At 44.4% G+C, this 17,827-nt stretch overlaps 1 protein-coding gene and 1 long non-coding RNA gene across 8 annotated transcripts in view; one reads left to right on the forward strand and one right to left on the reverse strand.

The window, feature by feature from the left end:
* trim101 (tripartite motif containing 101) lies at window positions 1-16,681 on the forward strand. 7 transcript variants are annotated; one of them, XR_003215421.1, is made up of 12 exons: window positions 1-4,898; window positions 7,289-7,458; window positions 7,545-7,725; window positions 8,261-8,356; window positions 8,676-8,753; window positions 9,452-9,607; window positions 9,685-9,707; window positions 9,820-9,944; window positions 12,036-12,265; window positions 13,877-14,006; window positions 15,172-15,445; window positions 15,555-16,681. XR_003215421.1 is itself a non-coding variant. In XM_025901345.1 (12 exons), the coding sequence occupies exons 3-12, from the start codon at window positions 4,716-4,718 to the stop codon at window positions 12,944-12,946; spliced, it is 1,365 nt and encodes a 454-aa protein (XP_025757130.1). In that variant the 5' UTR covers window positions 1-3,490; window positions 3,571-3,666; window positions 4,659-4,715; the 3' UTR covers window positions 12,947-13,870. The 7 variants fall into 7 exon arrangements, 5 of the variants coding, with proteins under 5 accessions (XP_025757130.1, XP_005477809.1, XP_005477808.1 ...); XR_003215422.1 differs by having other exon boundaries at window positions 15,363-15,445; XM_025901345.1 differs by lacking the exons at window positions 13,877-14,006; window positions 15,172-15,445; window positions 15,555-16,681 and adding an exon at window positions 12,824-13,870 and having other exon boundaries at window positions 1-3,490; window positions 3,571-3,666; window positions 4,659-4,898.
* The window catches only part of LOC112843227 (uncharacterized), a 4,539-nt gene continuing 3,039 nt past the window's right edge, over window positions 16,328-17,827 (reverse strand). Inside the window, exons 3-4 of the long non-coding RNA XR_003215423.1 lie at window positions 16,809-16,955; window positions 16,328-16,458 (exon numbers count right to left, since the gene is read on the reverse strand). This is a non-coding gene — a long non-coding RNA (uncharacterized LOC112843227). The remainder of the gene's footprint in view (window positions 16,459-16,808; window positions 16,956-17,827) is intronic.

The raw sequence follows: 17,827 nt of genomic DNA on the forward strand, positions 1-17,827 counted from the left end.
GTCTCCGTCACGTCTCCATCACGTTAACGTCTCCATCACATCTCCATCATGTTAACGTCTCCATCACGCCTCCGTCACGTTAACGTCTTCGCAAATCAGTTTTTGGGATGTTTCTGTTTGCTGGTGTTTTGAGTTGCCGTGGAGTTGTCCTCTCAGAGTCGGCGTATTAACATCAACCTGAGCCTACAGTCCCACACACAAACACAGAGATGAAACCAGCCCAAAGCCACGGTGATAAAAGACGATGTAAAAACATGATGTTGTGGCAACAGAGGCTGACTCTTCATCACAGCCAGGCTCTGGCTGCCGGGCTGGAGTCTGCATACACTCGGCTTTAACATCACTCGGGGTTCTTTGTGTTTGTGCAGATGTTAGCAGCATAATGCAGCTGTTTCTGTCAGTCTGCACTCGCCCAGCACACGCCTGGTAGTTCTGACCGCTCCGCCATTTTCCTCCATCAGCTGATTGCCATGGGAATAAAAACGTCGTGTTTAGTTTTTAATTTTTTCTTCCTGCCGTGCTGATAGCTGAAGAACTTTTGTAATGCGAGTAACAGCATAGTAGTAACTGTATTGTGATTACAGTAACGCGTTACACAAACACTGAGCGACGGAGATCAGGGGAGAGCACGCCATCAAACATGGAGTCACGTTTCCGTGAGAGAGCGCCGAGCACGCAGTTACTAAATCACTAAATAAAATAATGAAACGTCATGGACAGCACACACAGCGGGACGGCTCTCTTCCACTCAGTTACTTTTTATTCTAAGAGTAATCGCACTACTGTAGTTTCTCAGCAGTAATTAAGCTCCAGTTTCCTCCTCCGAGCTTCGTCCCTCCTCCTCCTCCTCCCTTCATGTTTATGGTCTTCCACAGGTGAAGGATTGAGGAGCTGTGTGTCTGCGTGCTCACTGATCGAGACCCGTTTTTGTTGTAGTTTTGTGTGCGGAGGTAACAATGCTGTACATGTGGTGTAAGTTTAGACCTCACCGTTCTTCCCTCTGTCTCTAGGTTTGCTTTTCCTTCTTTTTATTTATGGTGTTAATGAAGGGACGCTTTCACATCCAAAGTCTTATTATTGTTCAGACGAGAAGTTTTCTAGCAGAACAATCAGTTTGTACCAATCAGACAAGTTTTATTTTGTAGGCTTTTATTTGTCACAGAAGTTTCCTGTTTGTTCGTGTCTGTAGATTGATTTTTGTAAAAACAAAAAACAAAGAAAAAAAGATGACGTTGAACCAAACGGGCTAAAGTTCTTCAGCGCATCTCGATGCTCGATCAGACACTCGTTGTGTCCATATGTATCGATGCGAGCGGCCGAGTCCACTCCTGACCGGTCTGAGCGAAACTGCAGGTCTGTGAAGATCAGAGGTTTTATTTTCCAAAACACATTTAAGTTCCTGTGTTCCTGTTTTCACGTTGACCCCATCACAGGGTTAAAAAAGCTTCTGAATGAGCTTCAGTGAAACCTGCAGACGCCTCGTTACCTGATTGGCTGACCAAACCTGGAGTCGGCACATTTCTATCATCGAATAATGAAAACTGATGTATGTAAGAAGATAGCAGCCACATGGTGATAATAATGATGCATTATTTAATTTATTTTGATTTTCTGATCTTTGTAATGATTGATGAACTAGCCGCTGTGTGAGGAAGATGTAGACACCTTTAGATGTGAACCGTTCTGATGGCGAGGTGACAAATGGCAGACGTGCTGTACATACACGCAGAGGCGTAGAGGTTTGTGTTTGTAGCGTGGACGTTTGCCTGAACCGAGTATCTGATGTACTGTTGTAAAATAAATGTTTCTGATGCTTCGGAGCCTCGCTGTCTCTCTCTGGGTTTAATCTACCACTGTAATCTGTAATCCACACATTTTACCAGACCTTTGTTACTTTATTCTCAAAGAATACCACTCTAGTTGTAAAAAATGGGATTCTTTGGTTTTCTTTACATTGATGTCAGTTTCTGCAGGTAGTAGTAGCTGACGGCAGCAAAAAACAGCAATGTTACTAACAGAAAAGTTCAGAATATCTTCAACAACTCACCTCAGTACGGCAGTCATTGGTCAGCAGTGAGCGCTGACTCACTGACTCGTATCATACTCCTTTCATAAAGTTTTACAGCCTCCCCCAGAGGAAATACACACAGAGCATTATCATTCCCAACGCGTAACATACCAACGATTTGTCACGTTGGTCAGTATGTTACACGCTGGGATGAGAACGTGTTGATAGAGATGGATGCTTCTCGCCTGCAATGACAGCTGAGGAAAACAGTAGACTGCCAGCCTACACATGTACTGAAACACTACTGGGTGGATCGGGTCCAGAGTACAAATAAAAGTTATTTTATTCTTTATTTAGCGCTAATTGTTTACATTATTCTAATATCGTAAAAAATATTTGTCCTACGGTGGCCACCATAGCTGGGTTATGCACTTCAATTGGGGAAAAGACAGAACTCTGCTGCCATCTAGTGGCGAGGTTTAACACACTGTATCTTAAGTATTAAGCTTAAATTGCTGAATTATAGTGGTGAGATTTCATTATTATGTAATAACTGATGTGTGAGGAATAATATGTAGTCTGGTTTAAAAGTGTGCAGTGCTGGGTTCCCTTGTTTCAAAGAATAATATTATCAAGATGTGACAGTACCAAAGTGGTCAGCAGGAGGCGCTGTTGTGTCAGCTTGAACAATTAGAAAACTAAAAATCCCAAAGTGGTGCGAGTGTTTCGGTGTTTCAGAGTCTCACAGGCTTACCGGCCGGGTGCTGGAGCTGTGAAACAAATGATTTTCACAGTCACACACCTGAAGTGCCCCGGCAACAAAAACCCTGCCCCCCTCCCAAAAAACTGAGAGCCCTCCAAAATAAAGGCCCACACAGGAAATGGTTAACTGTTGAGGATAAACGCTATAATCTGACAGCCATTCTCAAACACTTATATCAGACAGATATTGTAAACTATCAGATAAAAGCTGTACTGATGTGTTGTCTTCCTCTGTGACCTGTTTGTGAAATACTGCCTCAGATCTAAAACTTTAAAAGGCTGAAGCAGAAAACCAGAGCTGAAGGATCAGGCTGAGCTTCAGTGATGGTGTAACTGAAGGAAAGGCTGTTCCAGCACGGCCAGGGCTTAATCGGTCCACATACCAGCCTCCTCATATGGACTGTGTGTGTGTGTGTGTGTGTGTGTGTGTGTGTGTGTGTGTGTGTGTGTGTGTGTGTGTGTGTGTGTGTGTGTGAGAGGCTGAAACCTGACGCCCCCTCAGGTCAGCCCCCCTGCACACATTTCTGCAGATGGTGAGGAAGAACAAGCAGACTCTGAGAATAGGATAGAGTTTTGGTGAGGAAGACTTCTGGACTCTTTCTCACGGGACACATTTGGCGTCTCTGAAGAGAAGCGTTCACGAACCGTCTGACCTCCAGCTGTCTCTGGGTGTGTGAGCACCCGTCGAGTACTCGCAGCACTGACAGGACGACGGCAGAGGTAGAACGTTCAGTGAGTCTTTGATAATCCATCTGAAGTATCAAGAGGACCACTTCCTGCTGGTGGCTGTCTCTGTTTAGGAAACTGTGTGCATCACGTAGCAAGTCAGGCAGCCCATAGGAGGATCAGCAGTGTGACGTCCTGAACTCTTCCACCTGCAGCAGAGACACAGGAAGGTGAGCTTGTTTCCTGTCTCTTTTTTGTGGCGCAGCTCTGTGGTCTCTCCATCGTCACCTCCCCACTCGTCAGCCTCATTAAACTGAACCACAACTTAAACTGTGTGGAAGAAGTGGGAGAGGAATGGGCTCTGAGTCAGGTGTTCGTGTTGTGACCGTATGCATGGAGCTGAACAGCATTTATCTCAGTATGTGGCAGACAAACGCAGCATCTTGATTGGCTGCTTTCCCCTAAAGTCAGCACAGGTGACTGAGAGGTGCACAGGTCTGTGTGAAACCCAGAGAGGGTCCAGCAGACCGAGCAGCAGCTGAGGCTGAGAAAGTGTTTAGTTACAGGAAATAACACAATAACGCAGTAACACTACGTTACGCTGCATTTATATCTGATGTTCACACGAGCGGTGAACTTCAGTGTCAAAGGGGAAACCTGCAGTCTGAGCTCGTGTATTCACAGTGTCCCAAGCTCCCAGCCCGGGGAGACGCCGCGATACTAGATGAATTATTAATAATTGCATTCAAGCTGATTCAGAGTCTCGTCTGTCACCGTATAAGAATTAATCTCCTGTCAGTGTGCAAAGGCATCGCGCCTTTATTTTGAAAGGCATGGCAAAAACAGTCCAAACAGTGTGAATAAGTCTGGACAGATGATGTTGATGGATGATTTTAGATGATAAAAATCATCCCATGAAGCACCACAGCTCCCAAACACTTGTCATTTTGCACAAACAGGGTCATTCATAATTAGCAGCCGTCTCACAAAGTCGCGGTTATGCAGCCATCTTGAATTTTCTTTCATCAGCAGGCGGATTAGAAGAGCAGACGTGCAGATGTTGGTACCTGTGAAAATAATTGTTCTCCTTCTCTCTTAGAAAAACTGCAGATTTAAGTTTCACATCTTAGACCCCGAGGTTACGTCCACCTTTTAACTACAGTCTGTGTGTGTGTCAGCGGTGCTGCTTCACAAAATTCACAGCTTTGTGTCTTTGCTAAAGTGAAGTGAGTGGTTGTACTGCTTTTACCGGGAGGAGGTGAAGCTCGGCCGAGTGGCCATGTCGCTGTCAGCTGACCTGACCTGCCTGCAGGGCAGCAGAGGCGCCGAGCGCGAGGCGGCACTGGCCACGCTGGAGAAACAGCTGATCTGCCCCATCTGCCTGGAGATCTTCAACAAACCCGTCGTCATCCTGCCGTGCGAGCACAACCTGTGCAGGAAGTGTGCCAACGAGCTCTACCAGGTCTCTCTCACACACACACACACACACATATACATACATACACACACATACACACACACACACACACATACACATATACATACATACACACACACACACACACACACACACACACACACACACACACACATGCACACACGTGGTGTGCGGACAGATTAAGTGGATTATCTGTGGCTAAACTGGTACATGTGGATGTTTAACTGGTTTGCTCATGGAGGCACCACAAAGTCAGCTGTCATGAACACATTCAGTGTTATTGTTCTGTGTGTGTGTGTGTATGTATGTGTGTGTGTGTGTGTGTGTGTGTGTGTGTGTGTGTGTGTGTGTATTCATATGCGCAGCACAGACACACACACTCACACAAGTAAACAAGTAAAAGATGGCCATAGTGATGTCACACAGGTTGGTGAGCGCTTGAAGCTCCACCCTGATGGTTACCTGTCCATCACTGTGTAGTCCCGCCCTAAATCCTCCTCCACTACCTGCTCCTCTCTGACTAACAGAACCATCATTTCTAAAATGAACTTCCTTTTTGTTCATTCACACCTGAATCCATGAACCAATCAGGAAAGACTTCATGGAGCTCAGAGATCAGCTGAGCAGGACGTTCATTTTCTCACAGACTGCAGACGAGCTGCCCTCTGCTGGACATTAGAGAGAAGGAGCCCTGTAGGGCTTTGGAGTTGACGTCACGCCGCAATGCATTGTGGGAGCCATTTTAGCAGGCCACAAATCAAAACAAACGCACTGTGTTGGAAGGACGACTGCCAGAACCATGCTTAAAATCAGCTCAAAAGACAAAGGACTGTATCGAGACCGATTGTGCCTGGGTGCAAAGAAACGGTGCTTGGAAAAAATAGCGTGCATTGGTAATGTGGACCCGTGTGAAATACAGCAGTGGAGTAAAAACCCAGAAGACCTACCGCCATTGTCCTACCCTGATATCTTGTCTGTGGACAAGGTGTCATCTGCTGTTCTGGTGAAAGCCGTGTCGTTGCATCAGTCCTCAGCCTCTGATCCCTCGGTCCGCTCAGCAGCAGCTGACGATCATTAGACACTATTTCAGGAATCACCCTCCTCCACGGATGATCTGATATTGTCGTGTTGGTGTTGTTCCCAGATCAACATTGCAAGTGACCAATCAGAATGTTGTGACGTTATTCTTTGGCGCGCCAAGCCATTTGTGCATTTATGAAATTCCAATGTTGCAAGGACAATATCAGTTCTGCTTAGCGTTTATTAAAGGGTCGGGGTCCGTTGATCAGCGGACAGAGGCGGTTTCTCGCAGCTTAAGTACAGTTTTTTGTTTTACGGCGATTTTTCCCGAAGTCGCAAAAGTATGACGTCACAACATTCTGATTGGTCACTTCCAATGTTGATCCTGGAACAACACCAACACGGCGATATCAGATCGTGCCTCCTCCACACTCCCTGCTGCTCTCAGTGTTGGAGCATCAGTGTGCATCTCTAACACAGCAGTTTAACATGCTCATGCAGCACTGCATCGTTAGACGAGTTGGCACTGATCAGCGTTTTCACTCTGACCAATCACACAGCACAGTTTATTCAATATCATGTGAAGGAGAAACTGCAGCTCACTGAAGCTTTGCAACGTCTCGATCCGCTCAGGAGCGTCAAGTTCAGCATTCCCAGGAGCAGGAAGCAGTCTCTGCCATCAAACAGCTCACTGACACTCTGACATATCCTTCATTCATCATGGAAGCTAATTCTGCAAATTTAACCCATCCCAAGCATTAGGAGGCACCGAGCACCGACTCCAGCTGTGAGCTGAAAGCACAGTGAGAGCCCGGCTGGGGAAGGAGCTGGGAATGAAGCGAAGGTTGGCTTCAATCCAGATAACTGCTTTGTTTGAATTTTATTAGTAAAGGATGAACAGATATAGAATAGAAAGAAGTCCCAGTCCATCCTGTCGGGGAGCGCAGACGTGGAGCTGAACATAAAAGCTAAGACCAGGTTTAGTTTGGAAAAGCTTCTAAAAATCTGACAAGCTTACATCCAACAAGATCACAGTAAAGCAGTGAGGAAGGACACAGGTGGGAACAGGTAAGGCTGGGCTGACAACAACAACAGGAAGGAAAAGGACAAAGGCAGGAAGTAAAACCACAATACGAGAGACCGCCAAAGTAAAACAGGAAGTGACCAAACACAGCTAACAGTACAGCTGCAGCAGATACACAAAGATCACGTCGTGAGAATCATTTCTGTCGCTTTGATTTTGTGTGTTCGGGCTGAGTTGTGTGTCTCTGACACTCCAGTAACAGATGTTGTGTGATTGGAGGCTCGACTTTCGCTGTTTGCAGTCCGGTTTGTGCGTCACGATGTCGTTCGGGGTTAAGCTGACATTTTGGTTTCTTGCTTCCTGTGTGCAGCCATCTCTGTTCCACGCTCGGACCACCATGTTGGTGAACAGCGGCCGTTTCCGCTGTCCGTCCTGCAGACAAGAAGTGGTTCTGGACCGCCACGGCGTCTACGGCCTTCAGCGAAACCTGCTGGTGGAGAACATCATCGACATCTACAAAGAGGAAATCAACAGCACCAGGTGGAGACACAGTCAGGTGATGTCTGACGACAGGTGATTAAAGCAGAGACGCGGTGTTTAACCACTTCCTGTGTGTTCACCGTCAGGCCCCTCCCTCCGCCTTCACCTCCACCTCCTGCTCATACAACATGCTCCGACCATGAGGGAGAAAAGGTGAACATCTACTGCCTCACCTGTCAGGTTCCCACCTGCTCGCTCTGCAAAGTCTTCGGGGCCCATCAGTCCTGTGAGGTGGCTCCTCTGAGCGCCATCTACCAGCAGCAGAAGGTACTGCAGTTTCATGACCTGCTGCCTGCATATGAGACTGACTGCTTATTATTATTATGTGCTTAAATAAATGATCTTTGTGTGTTTGTGTCTTTATAAATAATCCCGGCTCACAGTGTTGCTCTCAGCTCTGACAGCTGCTATCATTTAGAAAATATCACAGATATAACAAAATCATTTATTTATTAAAAAAGGAAAATTCAATTACGAAGACAGTAAATAAATAAAAAATAAAGGGGACCTACTGCACATAAAGAAACACTCAAACACAAATACTGATATTTGTGTCATTTTTATTGGATTTATTCAATTATTTCTTTAATTGCAGACTTCCATTCAGAATAACTGTAATCAATATAATCAATCACTGTGAGCACCATTCTGTCATTAACGAGTCATCTTAAGTCCAGTCTCATATTTTAGACTCTGACAGTAGCCACCCTGCGCTTTGCTGACAGCACGGACGACATCATCTGTTTTCTGCTGTCTGAATGACCTGCAGCTGTTAACGCAGTCACTTCCTTCTGTTCTCCAGGACCAGCTGAGCGAAGGCGTCGCCTCTCTGAGTGCGTTCAGCGACAAAGTCCAGACTCTGATCAGTGAGCTGGAGGAGACCTGCAGACACATAGAGGTGTGTGATGTCAGCGATAACTAATAAACAACAATAACACATGTTTTGAAGTCTTGTGATTAGAAACAGTCTGAGCTATGAGACATGATTCATCGTCATGACACCTTCGCTCATCTCTTCACTTCATCGATTCGAGCTCCTCAGACTGCAGCTGCAGAACATCTGCACAAAAGCTGCACACACATCACTACACATCCAGTTATTTAGCATGTGATGAAGTCACATGAGCACGAAGATGAAGAATGTATTCTTCATCTTGGTGAAAGATCCTCGTGGTTTGTCTGCGTCAGACCTGATTTACTGTGTCGTTGCTCCTCAGGAGAACTGCAGCACTCAGAAACAGAGCGTGTGCGAGAAGTTCAACCGCATGTTCTCCATCCTGGAGGAAAGACAGAAGGTCAGAGTTCAGCCCTCGTCCTCAGTGATGTCGGGACCTTTAGTGATAAATGTGTGCCGTCCTGGCAGGTTTCCTGTTTTATTTTGGTAGTCCGGTGTCGCTTGTGCTTTGTCTTCAGTCTGACTTCCTCCCCTGTGATGGTGTCTGCTGTGTCTCCTTTCCCTGATTACCCTCAGTGTGTCTGTATGAGGAGTGAGCTTCCTGTTTGGACTTTCCACCAATAAAAGTATGTTTTTGTTTTTGAAAGATGCAGATTCAATCAGACGACTCACACTCATTTAGTGCTTTTCCCCCAAAGTCCTCCTTCTTTCATCTGGTTAGTTGCCTCCATCAGTGCTTCTGTTTCAGCAGAAAGCTTCAGTTCTCCCTGACGTCACTCTGTAAACGATGTGAGCAGGAAACTGATTTTACAGTCCGAAGCAGAAAGAAGCAGTCGCTGTTTTGTCACCACACAGAGACCCGCCTGCTGCTCTGACGTGTCTTCGTCTGAGGGACGTAATCAGGATAACGTCCTTCGGATGAGCACACGCAGACGCGGCCGTCTGCAAACACGTTGGCGCCTCTGCGGTGAATGTTCCTGCGTCTGCTGTCGGACACGTTTGTGACAGAAAGGTCGCTCTGTAGGTTTTACGTCTTGTTTGAACACTTTCACATGTTTGTGTCACGCCTCATAGTGTTTGTTTTTACTGTGATCGAAGGCGATGACGCAGCGAATCACCTCTGAGCAGGAGGAGAAGACGGGCCACGCACGGGCGCTGGTGCGTTGCTATGGTGATAGCATGGCAGCCAACAGCAGGCTGGCGGAGAGCGCCGCGAGCAGCATGGAGGAGCCCAACATGGCCGCCTTTGTTCAGGTGAGCGGCTCCCGTTTCCTGCGTGTGCGGCTGTGACGAGTCTGACTCGGCTCATTTGTCTCCTCCTCCTCTTTCAGGGTTCAGCAGAGATGATCACAAAGTGAGTGACGGGAAATATTCTTCACGCCTTCCTTCACTTCATCAGCATTAACCAACCCTTCCTTTGCTTCCTATCCCTCCTCCTCCCCTCCTCGCGTCTTCGCCGTCCTCAGGGTGAAGGCGGCGAGCGCCTCAGGTCCGTCTGAGACGCTGAGACCAGGTTACGAGCGCCTGAGTCTTTACAGGTTTAACTTCAGCGAGCAGGAGAGGGCGCTGAAGAGCATTGACTTCATCAAAGGTTCGACTTGTTCGATTTCCACCTCACTAACCTGACACCTGAGCAGCTCTACATATGATCCTGCAGATCCTGTTTAGCTCCTCCCACTTTAAAGCGCCTTTCCTCTGATTGGTTTAAATGCCGTGGGTGTGGCTTCTGTTTGGAGCACATTACTGCACACTGAGCTGGTTACGGTTTGTTGTTGGAGTAACCTCACAGCAGCCGTGTTACCGCAGCGCGCGACGCCATGTTGGCGCCAACACTCTGAGCATGCAGGAGGCCAGCTGTCATCAGTGATACCTGCCCAGGTGCTTCCCTGTAATCATCGTAACACAGATGTCTGCATCTGCAGAGGTTCCCAAACCAATCAGGTTGTAGTGTTTTATCTCCACTCTGGGTGCAAACATGGTTTTTGATCTTCAGAGCTGAAATACAGACACGTGCTTTTATTTAACGTCTCCTCGTGAAGAAGCAGGGCGAGGGGCGGAGCCTTCACATTCACATGCAGGCTGTAGTAGACGCCAGGCTTGCTCCTGGAGGCCTGACCAGAGGCAGAATAACTCACAGTGAAGCTGCTGCAGAGCATCAGGAGCCACGTCAAGAATTAAAACAGTAATGATGACGAGTATGAAGGACTGGAGCTGCAGACGAACTAGTGTGAGCAGTATTCATTGGTCCAGCTCTCAGCCGTTAGACGTGGGCGTGCACGTTAAAGGTCACCTCCATAAAACCACGCCCATTTTTTTTTAAACTTTGTTCATTTCTATTGAATCTCAGATTTTCTGAAATCTTCTAAAATACAGAAAACGGAGCGATGCAGGAGAGAAAACACAAAAATGAATTCTAAAAGTCGTGGAGTAAAAGAATGAAACAGGAAATACATTATGAATAAATAAACATGTTTACATCACATCGCTGATAGAAGTAATAAATACCATAATTAATGCTGTATTAGTATTATTCGTGTTGCATTTACATCAGTTCGTCTCATTATTTCCTTTGTATAAAGAAATTACTGAAAACAGTGGAAACAGAACTCATGAAGTTAAATAGATGGTTTGTATTTAATAAACTATCACTGAATGAAAGTAAAACAAAATTTATGATATTTGGAGGTAGTAAAAGTAATATTAAAGTAAAATTGAATTTAAATAATGTTGAAACTGAAAGATTATATGAGACAAAATTTTTAGGAGTAATTATTGATGATAAACTTTGTTGGAAGCCCCACATAGAACATGTGAAACGGAAATTATCTGTTTCTATTCTTTATAAAACAAGAGATGCTTTGAATAAGAACTGCCTTTATTTATTGTATATTTCCCTTTGTTTGCCTTATATGACCTATTGTGCGGAAATGTGGGGGAACACATACAAAACATATTTGGATTCCATTTTTAAATTGCAAAAAAGAGCTATTAGAATAATAAATAAAGTTGGATATAGGGAGTCCACCAACCAGTTTTTTGTAGGATCATCTATGTTAAAATTCATGGACATTATATAATCTAAAACTTTAGAAATGATATTTCGAGTGATGAAAAAGAATGTTCCAATTTGTATTTTAAGTATGTTTAAACTAAGAGATGGAAAATATGATTTGAGGGGGTCTTATGTGTTTGAAATACCTAAAGTGAGAACCAATGTTAAGTATAGATGTGTGTCAGTTTGGGGAGTGAGATTATGGACTGGACTTAATGATGAACTGAAGATGTGTTTTTCTTTGTCATTTTTCAGGAAGATTTTAAAAATTTGTATCATACAAGGTTATAGAAATTTGGTTTGATGAATAACTTTGTGTTGATTTAATTTCTTGATTTATCATTGTTTTCTTTTCAGACTGTTATATAACTTATTTATCAATGCTATTTATTTTCTTGGTTAAGGATTTGATTATTCCTATGGGGGTAAAGGACAGGATAATTATAAGCCACAAGGCTTCAGCCTATTCCTTTTTTGGTTACTGTTTGATTGAGTACTTTTATGTAAAATGATCATCTGTTGTTGTTGTTGTTGTTGTTGACCGACATAAATTTCATTTAATTTCATTTCATTTGTGATGTTGGCGCCTCCTCCTCCCTCAGCATCATGGTTTTTGTAATATCTCTTCAGTGGTGGAGGATGTTCCTGAAGAACCACAGCTGGATCCAGAGCCAGGAGAACCCAAAGAACCTTTGATCCAGAACACAGAACCAAACGGCAACCAGGAGGCCGCAGAGGAGGTTTCGCAGTGGGACACTCCTGAGCTGGACTCGGGTCACATCACGGAGGAAGAGGAGGAAGCAGCGGCGGATCCAGTTAAAGAGGGTGGCGAACAGCAGGAGGGAATGAGCACACAGCAGGTAGAGTACCACACCTGCTTTAAAGACACTCACCTTTACATTTGATTGTAAACGACTTAGAATTTCTCTAACATATAATCTAATGACAGAGTCCATCAGTGGCCTCAGAGCTGCCAGCAGTCAGAGCTGAGGGTCGGTTTGAGACGCCATCATAGTGATGAATGTTATCAGGGAAACAGAATCTGTAAATCAAAGATGGACATAGCTCAGGTGACGTCACTCGCTGGTTTCAGGCATTTTGAAACTTTATGGCGGTCATCAGTTGTGTGTGTGTGTGTGTGTGTGTGTCAGTTTGTCAATGCACCATGATAATCGAGCTAGCATCAGCCGATAAGTTAGCACTCTGCTCTCTTTGCCCAAATATGGTTACTTCCTGAAAGCCTTCACAGCTGGACCTCACTGACCAATGGGCTTGATTCTGTGTCCATTTTTTATATACAGGGTTTGCAGGAAATGCATGTTTTACTAAGAGAACATTTGCAGGTCTCCAAAACCATCGTGCAGGGATAAACACAGCGAGTGATTAAACATGTGGCTGTAACTGTCTTCACCTATCAGTGTGAGGGGATGGATGAAGAGGAGGAGGAGGAGGATGCTGACTTTTACCCCGGCTGGTGCACAGCTGGCTCGAGCCAACTGCTCCTGGACAAACCCTGGTGGAGGTTCATGATGCATCAGTGAGGAGGGGTTCACCTCACACTGCTGGGGTCAAATCCAACTTCAGCCTCCAAAGATCCAGGACTCCCTGCTCCTGTCTGGCCGGGAAAGGACGCCTCTCCCCAAATCTCCTCGCTTCTGTGAGCTTCTCCCTCACAGCTTCCAGATCTCCCACAGAGCTGTCTGTCTGTCCTCCATGAGTCTCCATCTGCTCTCATATCTGCTCAAAAAATCCAGTGGAAGAACCTCAGAACGAGGAGGAGGAGTAGGTGCAGGGCTGGGCGTACCTGTCCGAGGCCGCTGAAGAGCACCTGACCCGACCTGACCTCGGGCCAAGGAAAGGGAAGCAAAGGATGCTCGTCGCTGGTGCCAGCCGACCTGAGTGAGCTCAGGGTGAGGCTGAGGAGGAGCAGCATGTGGGTCAGAGGAGGATGAATCTGTGAGGAAGGAGAAGCATCACGTGGAGAGCAGAGACAGCAAGTTTGGAGCTTCGAACGGACGAGAGGACGACGAGAAGAAACCCAAAGGCTCTGACGTCACCGTGGAGACGAGAGGTGCTGAAGACGCCCGTTCTCAGGTCAGTGTCATCCTTCGTCATCGTCATGGACCAGGCTCTGCACGCTGCTCCCACCCGCTGATGTGGCTCCACCTCCACAGCTGCTTCTTCTTCTCTTCTCTTTTTATTTGTTTTGTTTCTGCGAGCCGAGCGTGACGCCGGCGCCTGCAGCCCTCAGACATCAGTTTAAATATGGAAAAAGGAATAATCAGAGCTTTAACCCTCCATGCGCTGGAGCAGGAGGGAAACACAGCTACACCTGAATGAACAGGTGGAGACGTCCCACCTGAGCCGCTCAGCTGCCTCGTTAGAGTTAGGAAATAATCCACCGCATCATCTCACCTCCATTCTTTCCATCCTCTTCCTCATCCCTCCTCCACCCTCCTCTCCACCTGCAGGCTGTCACGCTGTTCTTCTACCTGCTCGCCCTCCTGGTTATCCTGCAGAGGGCGTGGGTTTACGTCAGCTGCTTCATTTGCACATAAACGCCACACGGAGCTGCACGAACATCACTGCTGCACAGCTCAGGTACGCTCACCTGCGGCATGCTTTTATTGTGAAAAGCATGTGACTCTGACTCAGAGTACTTTTATTTTAAAAGGATAAAAAACAGCTTTTCTACGATTTTTTGGTCAGACTAAATTAAAGATGAAGTAATCGTTACTTTTGGACGATCGACGATGCGTTTTATTATAAACATAATAATTCTGCTGCTTACAGAAAACACTTTAAACTCACAGCAACTGCAAATAAATGAGATCAGGTTACAGTCAGTCAAATTTGTTTTTAAAGTGAGCACTGATTTTCTAAACAAATCAATAATAAAAACATTTTTTGGGAACTTTATTCTTTTTTATTTTACATTTTATTTGCCCCAGTACTGCTATCACTGTTACTGCAGGTACTTATACTAATAATACTATTACTGTCTGGTACTGGCTGGAGCTCAGGAGCGTGGTGGGAAAAAGGAAAAGTCCAAAGAATTCAAACATTTTACCTGATTGGACAAACTTAGAGTGCAGACTGACCGCTAAACATTATTCTCTAATAAACACGAAGAGTGGAAGCTCACAGCTCTGCTGACACCCTGTGGTCAGTCTGTGTAATGACAGTTTTATTACTCTAGTATAAAAATAGAAGCATTATCGTGTTTTATTCAGGCTTTATTAAAGCATAGATTTATTCTTCATGATAAACATTTACATTTATTAAATATGTACATTTATCTGCCATCACGTGTCTGTCATTAATATTGCTCTAAAACTGAATTCATAATAATAATCTGAAATATGTCTTTGGGCCAGTTTGCTTAAGCTCTGTGGACACTTTATTTAATATAAAGAAAAACTGTTTATAATTATTTAAAAGTTCATTTATACAGATTAAAATACAATAATGTAACATTCTGTAACCGTGACATCAGAGCGAGAGGAAATAAAAACCAAACAAATCCAGCAGGAAGTCAGTTTGGAAATAGAAAGGTCAAAGGTCACCATTTTGAACATCAGGACAGGATTTAAAATAGTTTGGAGCAAACAGGAAGTTTATCTCAGGTATGAGACACCAGCTGAGTTTCCAGGTGAGGTCTTGGTCGTCTCTGTGTGTCTGCATAGAGAGCCAATCTGAAATCTGAATCTGCAGGATTCAGGAGGCTCGTACTGCTCACACTCATCTCCACCTGCTGTCCCTCCAGGTGGAGACCCATGGCCCTCGCCTCGCTGCCTCCACCTCCTCCACCTCCGCCTCATCTGCCCAGTTTTTCTCCTGGCTGAGCCCCGCCCACAACAAGAGTTAGGCGGGGATGGGGGGGTCGTTAGAGACACTGTTAGGGTCTTATTTTGAAATTTTGACTGAGTAATTAAATTTTTGGGCTTGTTTTTGTAGAAAGTGTGACAGACGATCACTGACATGACAGGAAGTGAAAGCAGAGAAATAAAGAGGTTCACAGGCCGAGGAGGCGTTTATGTGTGAGTTTGTGTGATGATGCTTCTCAGATATTCATTGTTGATGTTTAAATAATAACTTTTCTGACGCTGAGTTTGTTTCATGACTCTGACTCACTTTTTCTTTTGTCAGCGTTAAAATGACAAATCCACAGACGTGGTGTTTGTGCGTGTGTCATGAGGGCGACGAGCGTCTCACAGGTTTAAAAATGACATCGGTCAGATTTCTGTGGCCGGAGACGCTCTGCGTGCTGTGAAGAGCTGTTCTGCATTTGCATTCACAGATAAACACAAAGTGTCAAACCAAAGTATTTCAGCAGCATTTTGCAGCTGTGCTGAGGAAAAACCACTTCCTGTTTGGAGGACTGGTCTTTAAAAATAAAAGCACCAGGGTCAGTGTATCTTCAGAGCCGGAGTCAGAGCGCCACATGAGAAATGAGACGGCGTGTTCAGTTAAACACGTCAGTGTGACGTTTTTGTGTTTCTGCTGCTGTAAAATGTGTCGTCATTTAAAAACATGTTGGTCTAAAGTAAATCTGTCACCTGTGCTCCTGGAGTTCATGCAGAGCCGGTGTTCTGACAAACCATCCTACTTTGGCAAAACGTCCTACCGTAAATAGTTTATGCACATTTCTGCTGTCACAGAGTAATTCCAGCACAAAATTAAGTAGGTATGACACTTTGCCACTTCATTTTACCCATTAAAGTATGCTTGTAGGTAACATTTACAAAGGTAGCATGGTTTGGCACTTCATTTTACCCATCAGAGTATGTTTCTAACTCATATTCACAAAGGTAGGATAGTTCGCCAATGAATTTCGTGTTGTGCACATGCGCAGAAACAGCGGGTATGATGGTTTGTCAGGTAGGATGGATTCCCACAACACCTGGTTTCTGCCACAGCTAACAGTAATGCTAATTATCAAAACATTGTTTTCTGTGTGTTATTGTAGGTCTTACAATATGAAAGCACCTGAGGCATCTGTTGTTGTGATTTGTTGTTTCTGTAACAGGTAATCCACGAGCATGCACAAGCTCTGAAAAATAACAAAGCACATCAATATTAATTTTGATTGATTATTGATTATTTTTTATGCTAATTTACAGAAAAATGAATTTGAGAGGTTGAATGTTGTGACTGCTCTTAGATATACAAGGTGCTCGCTCAAGTTTGTGAATAAAATCAGTATTTCAGTTTGAAATTCCTCAATCCTGTTTAAAGAGGCACGACTCACTATATTAAATATATATGAAATAAAATGAATGTTTGTGTTTTCTTGTTTTTATGACAGGTGTGCAGTGAATCTGATAAGCACTGTACCTGTGCGTGTGTCATAGATAATCTCAGAACAGCTGAGTAACAAACCAAGAAGAAACATCTGCTTACTTTTCACGTCGAGAACATCTGTGCACTGCGATGTGGAGATGCAAGCCAGAGTTAGAACAAGGCTGGCTGTACCGTCATGTTTGTACCACAGGACGGAGCAGTGAGTCAGGGTGACCTTTACTTAGCAGGTAAAAGCATAGCAGTGTCCTGAGGAAACACGGCTAAAATAAATGAATAAAATTTAAAAAAAAACTGCTGATACTGTGTCGCCCCCTGCAGGTGAAAGTTTACAGAGGGTAGTTACAAAAAATACCTTTAACCAGAGTGATGACCAGTGTTGGTCAAGTTACTTGAAAAAAGTAATCAGTTACTAATTACTGATTACTTCCCCCAAAAAGTAATCCCGTTACTTTACTGATTACTTATTTTCAAAAGTAATCAATTACTTAGTTACTTAGTTATTTAGTTACTTTTTAAAAACACGATTTACAACCTGAATAGGTGATAAAGCGATAGATCTTTCAGCCCAATTCTACTTTTTCTGCATAATTCATCATACAAAATGTAATCAAATGGAAAAGTCTCTTTTTAAAACTTGTTTTATTAGTTTTAATCTTTTAACTTTATGCATCAAGCAAAAATTAAATTATATGCAACATTCTCTGACTGGAAGAAATTTGTTTAACATTTAAACCTATTTTCTGCACATTCCAGCACATAAAATAAAATATATTTTTGTGTTTACACTCACTCTTTCAAATAGATGCAAGTAAAACACAGCAGAAAATAAATAAAATCAAAGACTCAGCGGTCCTGTTGCTCTATTTTCACCTGTAAAGCAGGACTGGGGTAGGCGGAGGAGGTTTACCCTGGTGCAGGTGTGCCGCGGCGGTCAGTGGAAGAATCCGCGAGTTTCTCTGTGAATTTCCCATTACAGTCGTAGCGCACTCGGCGCTTGCTTGGAAGTTTAGGGGTTTTTTCGCTGTAAAAAGAAGTTTTCTTCCCACGCACAACGGACACTAATGTTTTTGTCACTTTTTATGGAATCAAACTCAAAATAAGGTCAGTACTTCCACGCT

Source organism: Oreochromis niloticus, linkage group LG20 (assembly GCF_001858045.2).
Source record: "Oreochromis niloticus isolate F11D_XX linkage group LG20, O_niloticus_UMD_NMBU, whole genome shotgun sequence".
Classification (NCBI taxonomy): domain Eukaryota; kingdom Metazoa; phylum Chordata; class Actinopteri; order Cichliformes; family Cichlidae; genus Oreochromis; species Oreochromis niloticus.

Bases quoted from the DNA above. Each gene is read 5' to 3' on its own strand.
- trim101 (XM_025901344.1), top strand. From the start codon at position 4,716: ATGTCGCTGTCAGCTGACCTGACCTGCCTGCAGGGCAGCAGAGGCGCC. The intron at 7,459-7,544 runs GTGGAGACACAG...GTTCACCGTCAG, and splicing joins GAGGAAATCAACAGCACCAG to GCCCCTCCCTCCGCCTTCAC. The intron at 8,754-9,451 runs GTCAGAGTTCAG...CTGTGATCGAAG, and splicing joins TCCTGGAGGAAAGACAGAAG to GCGATGACGCAGCGAATCAC.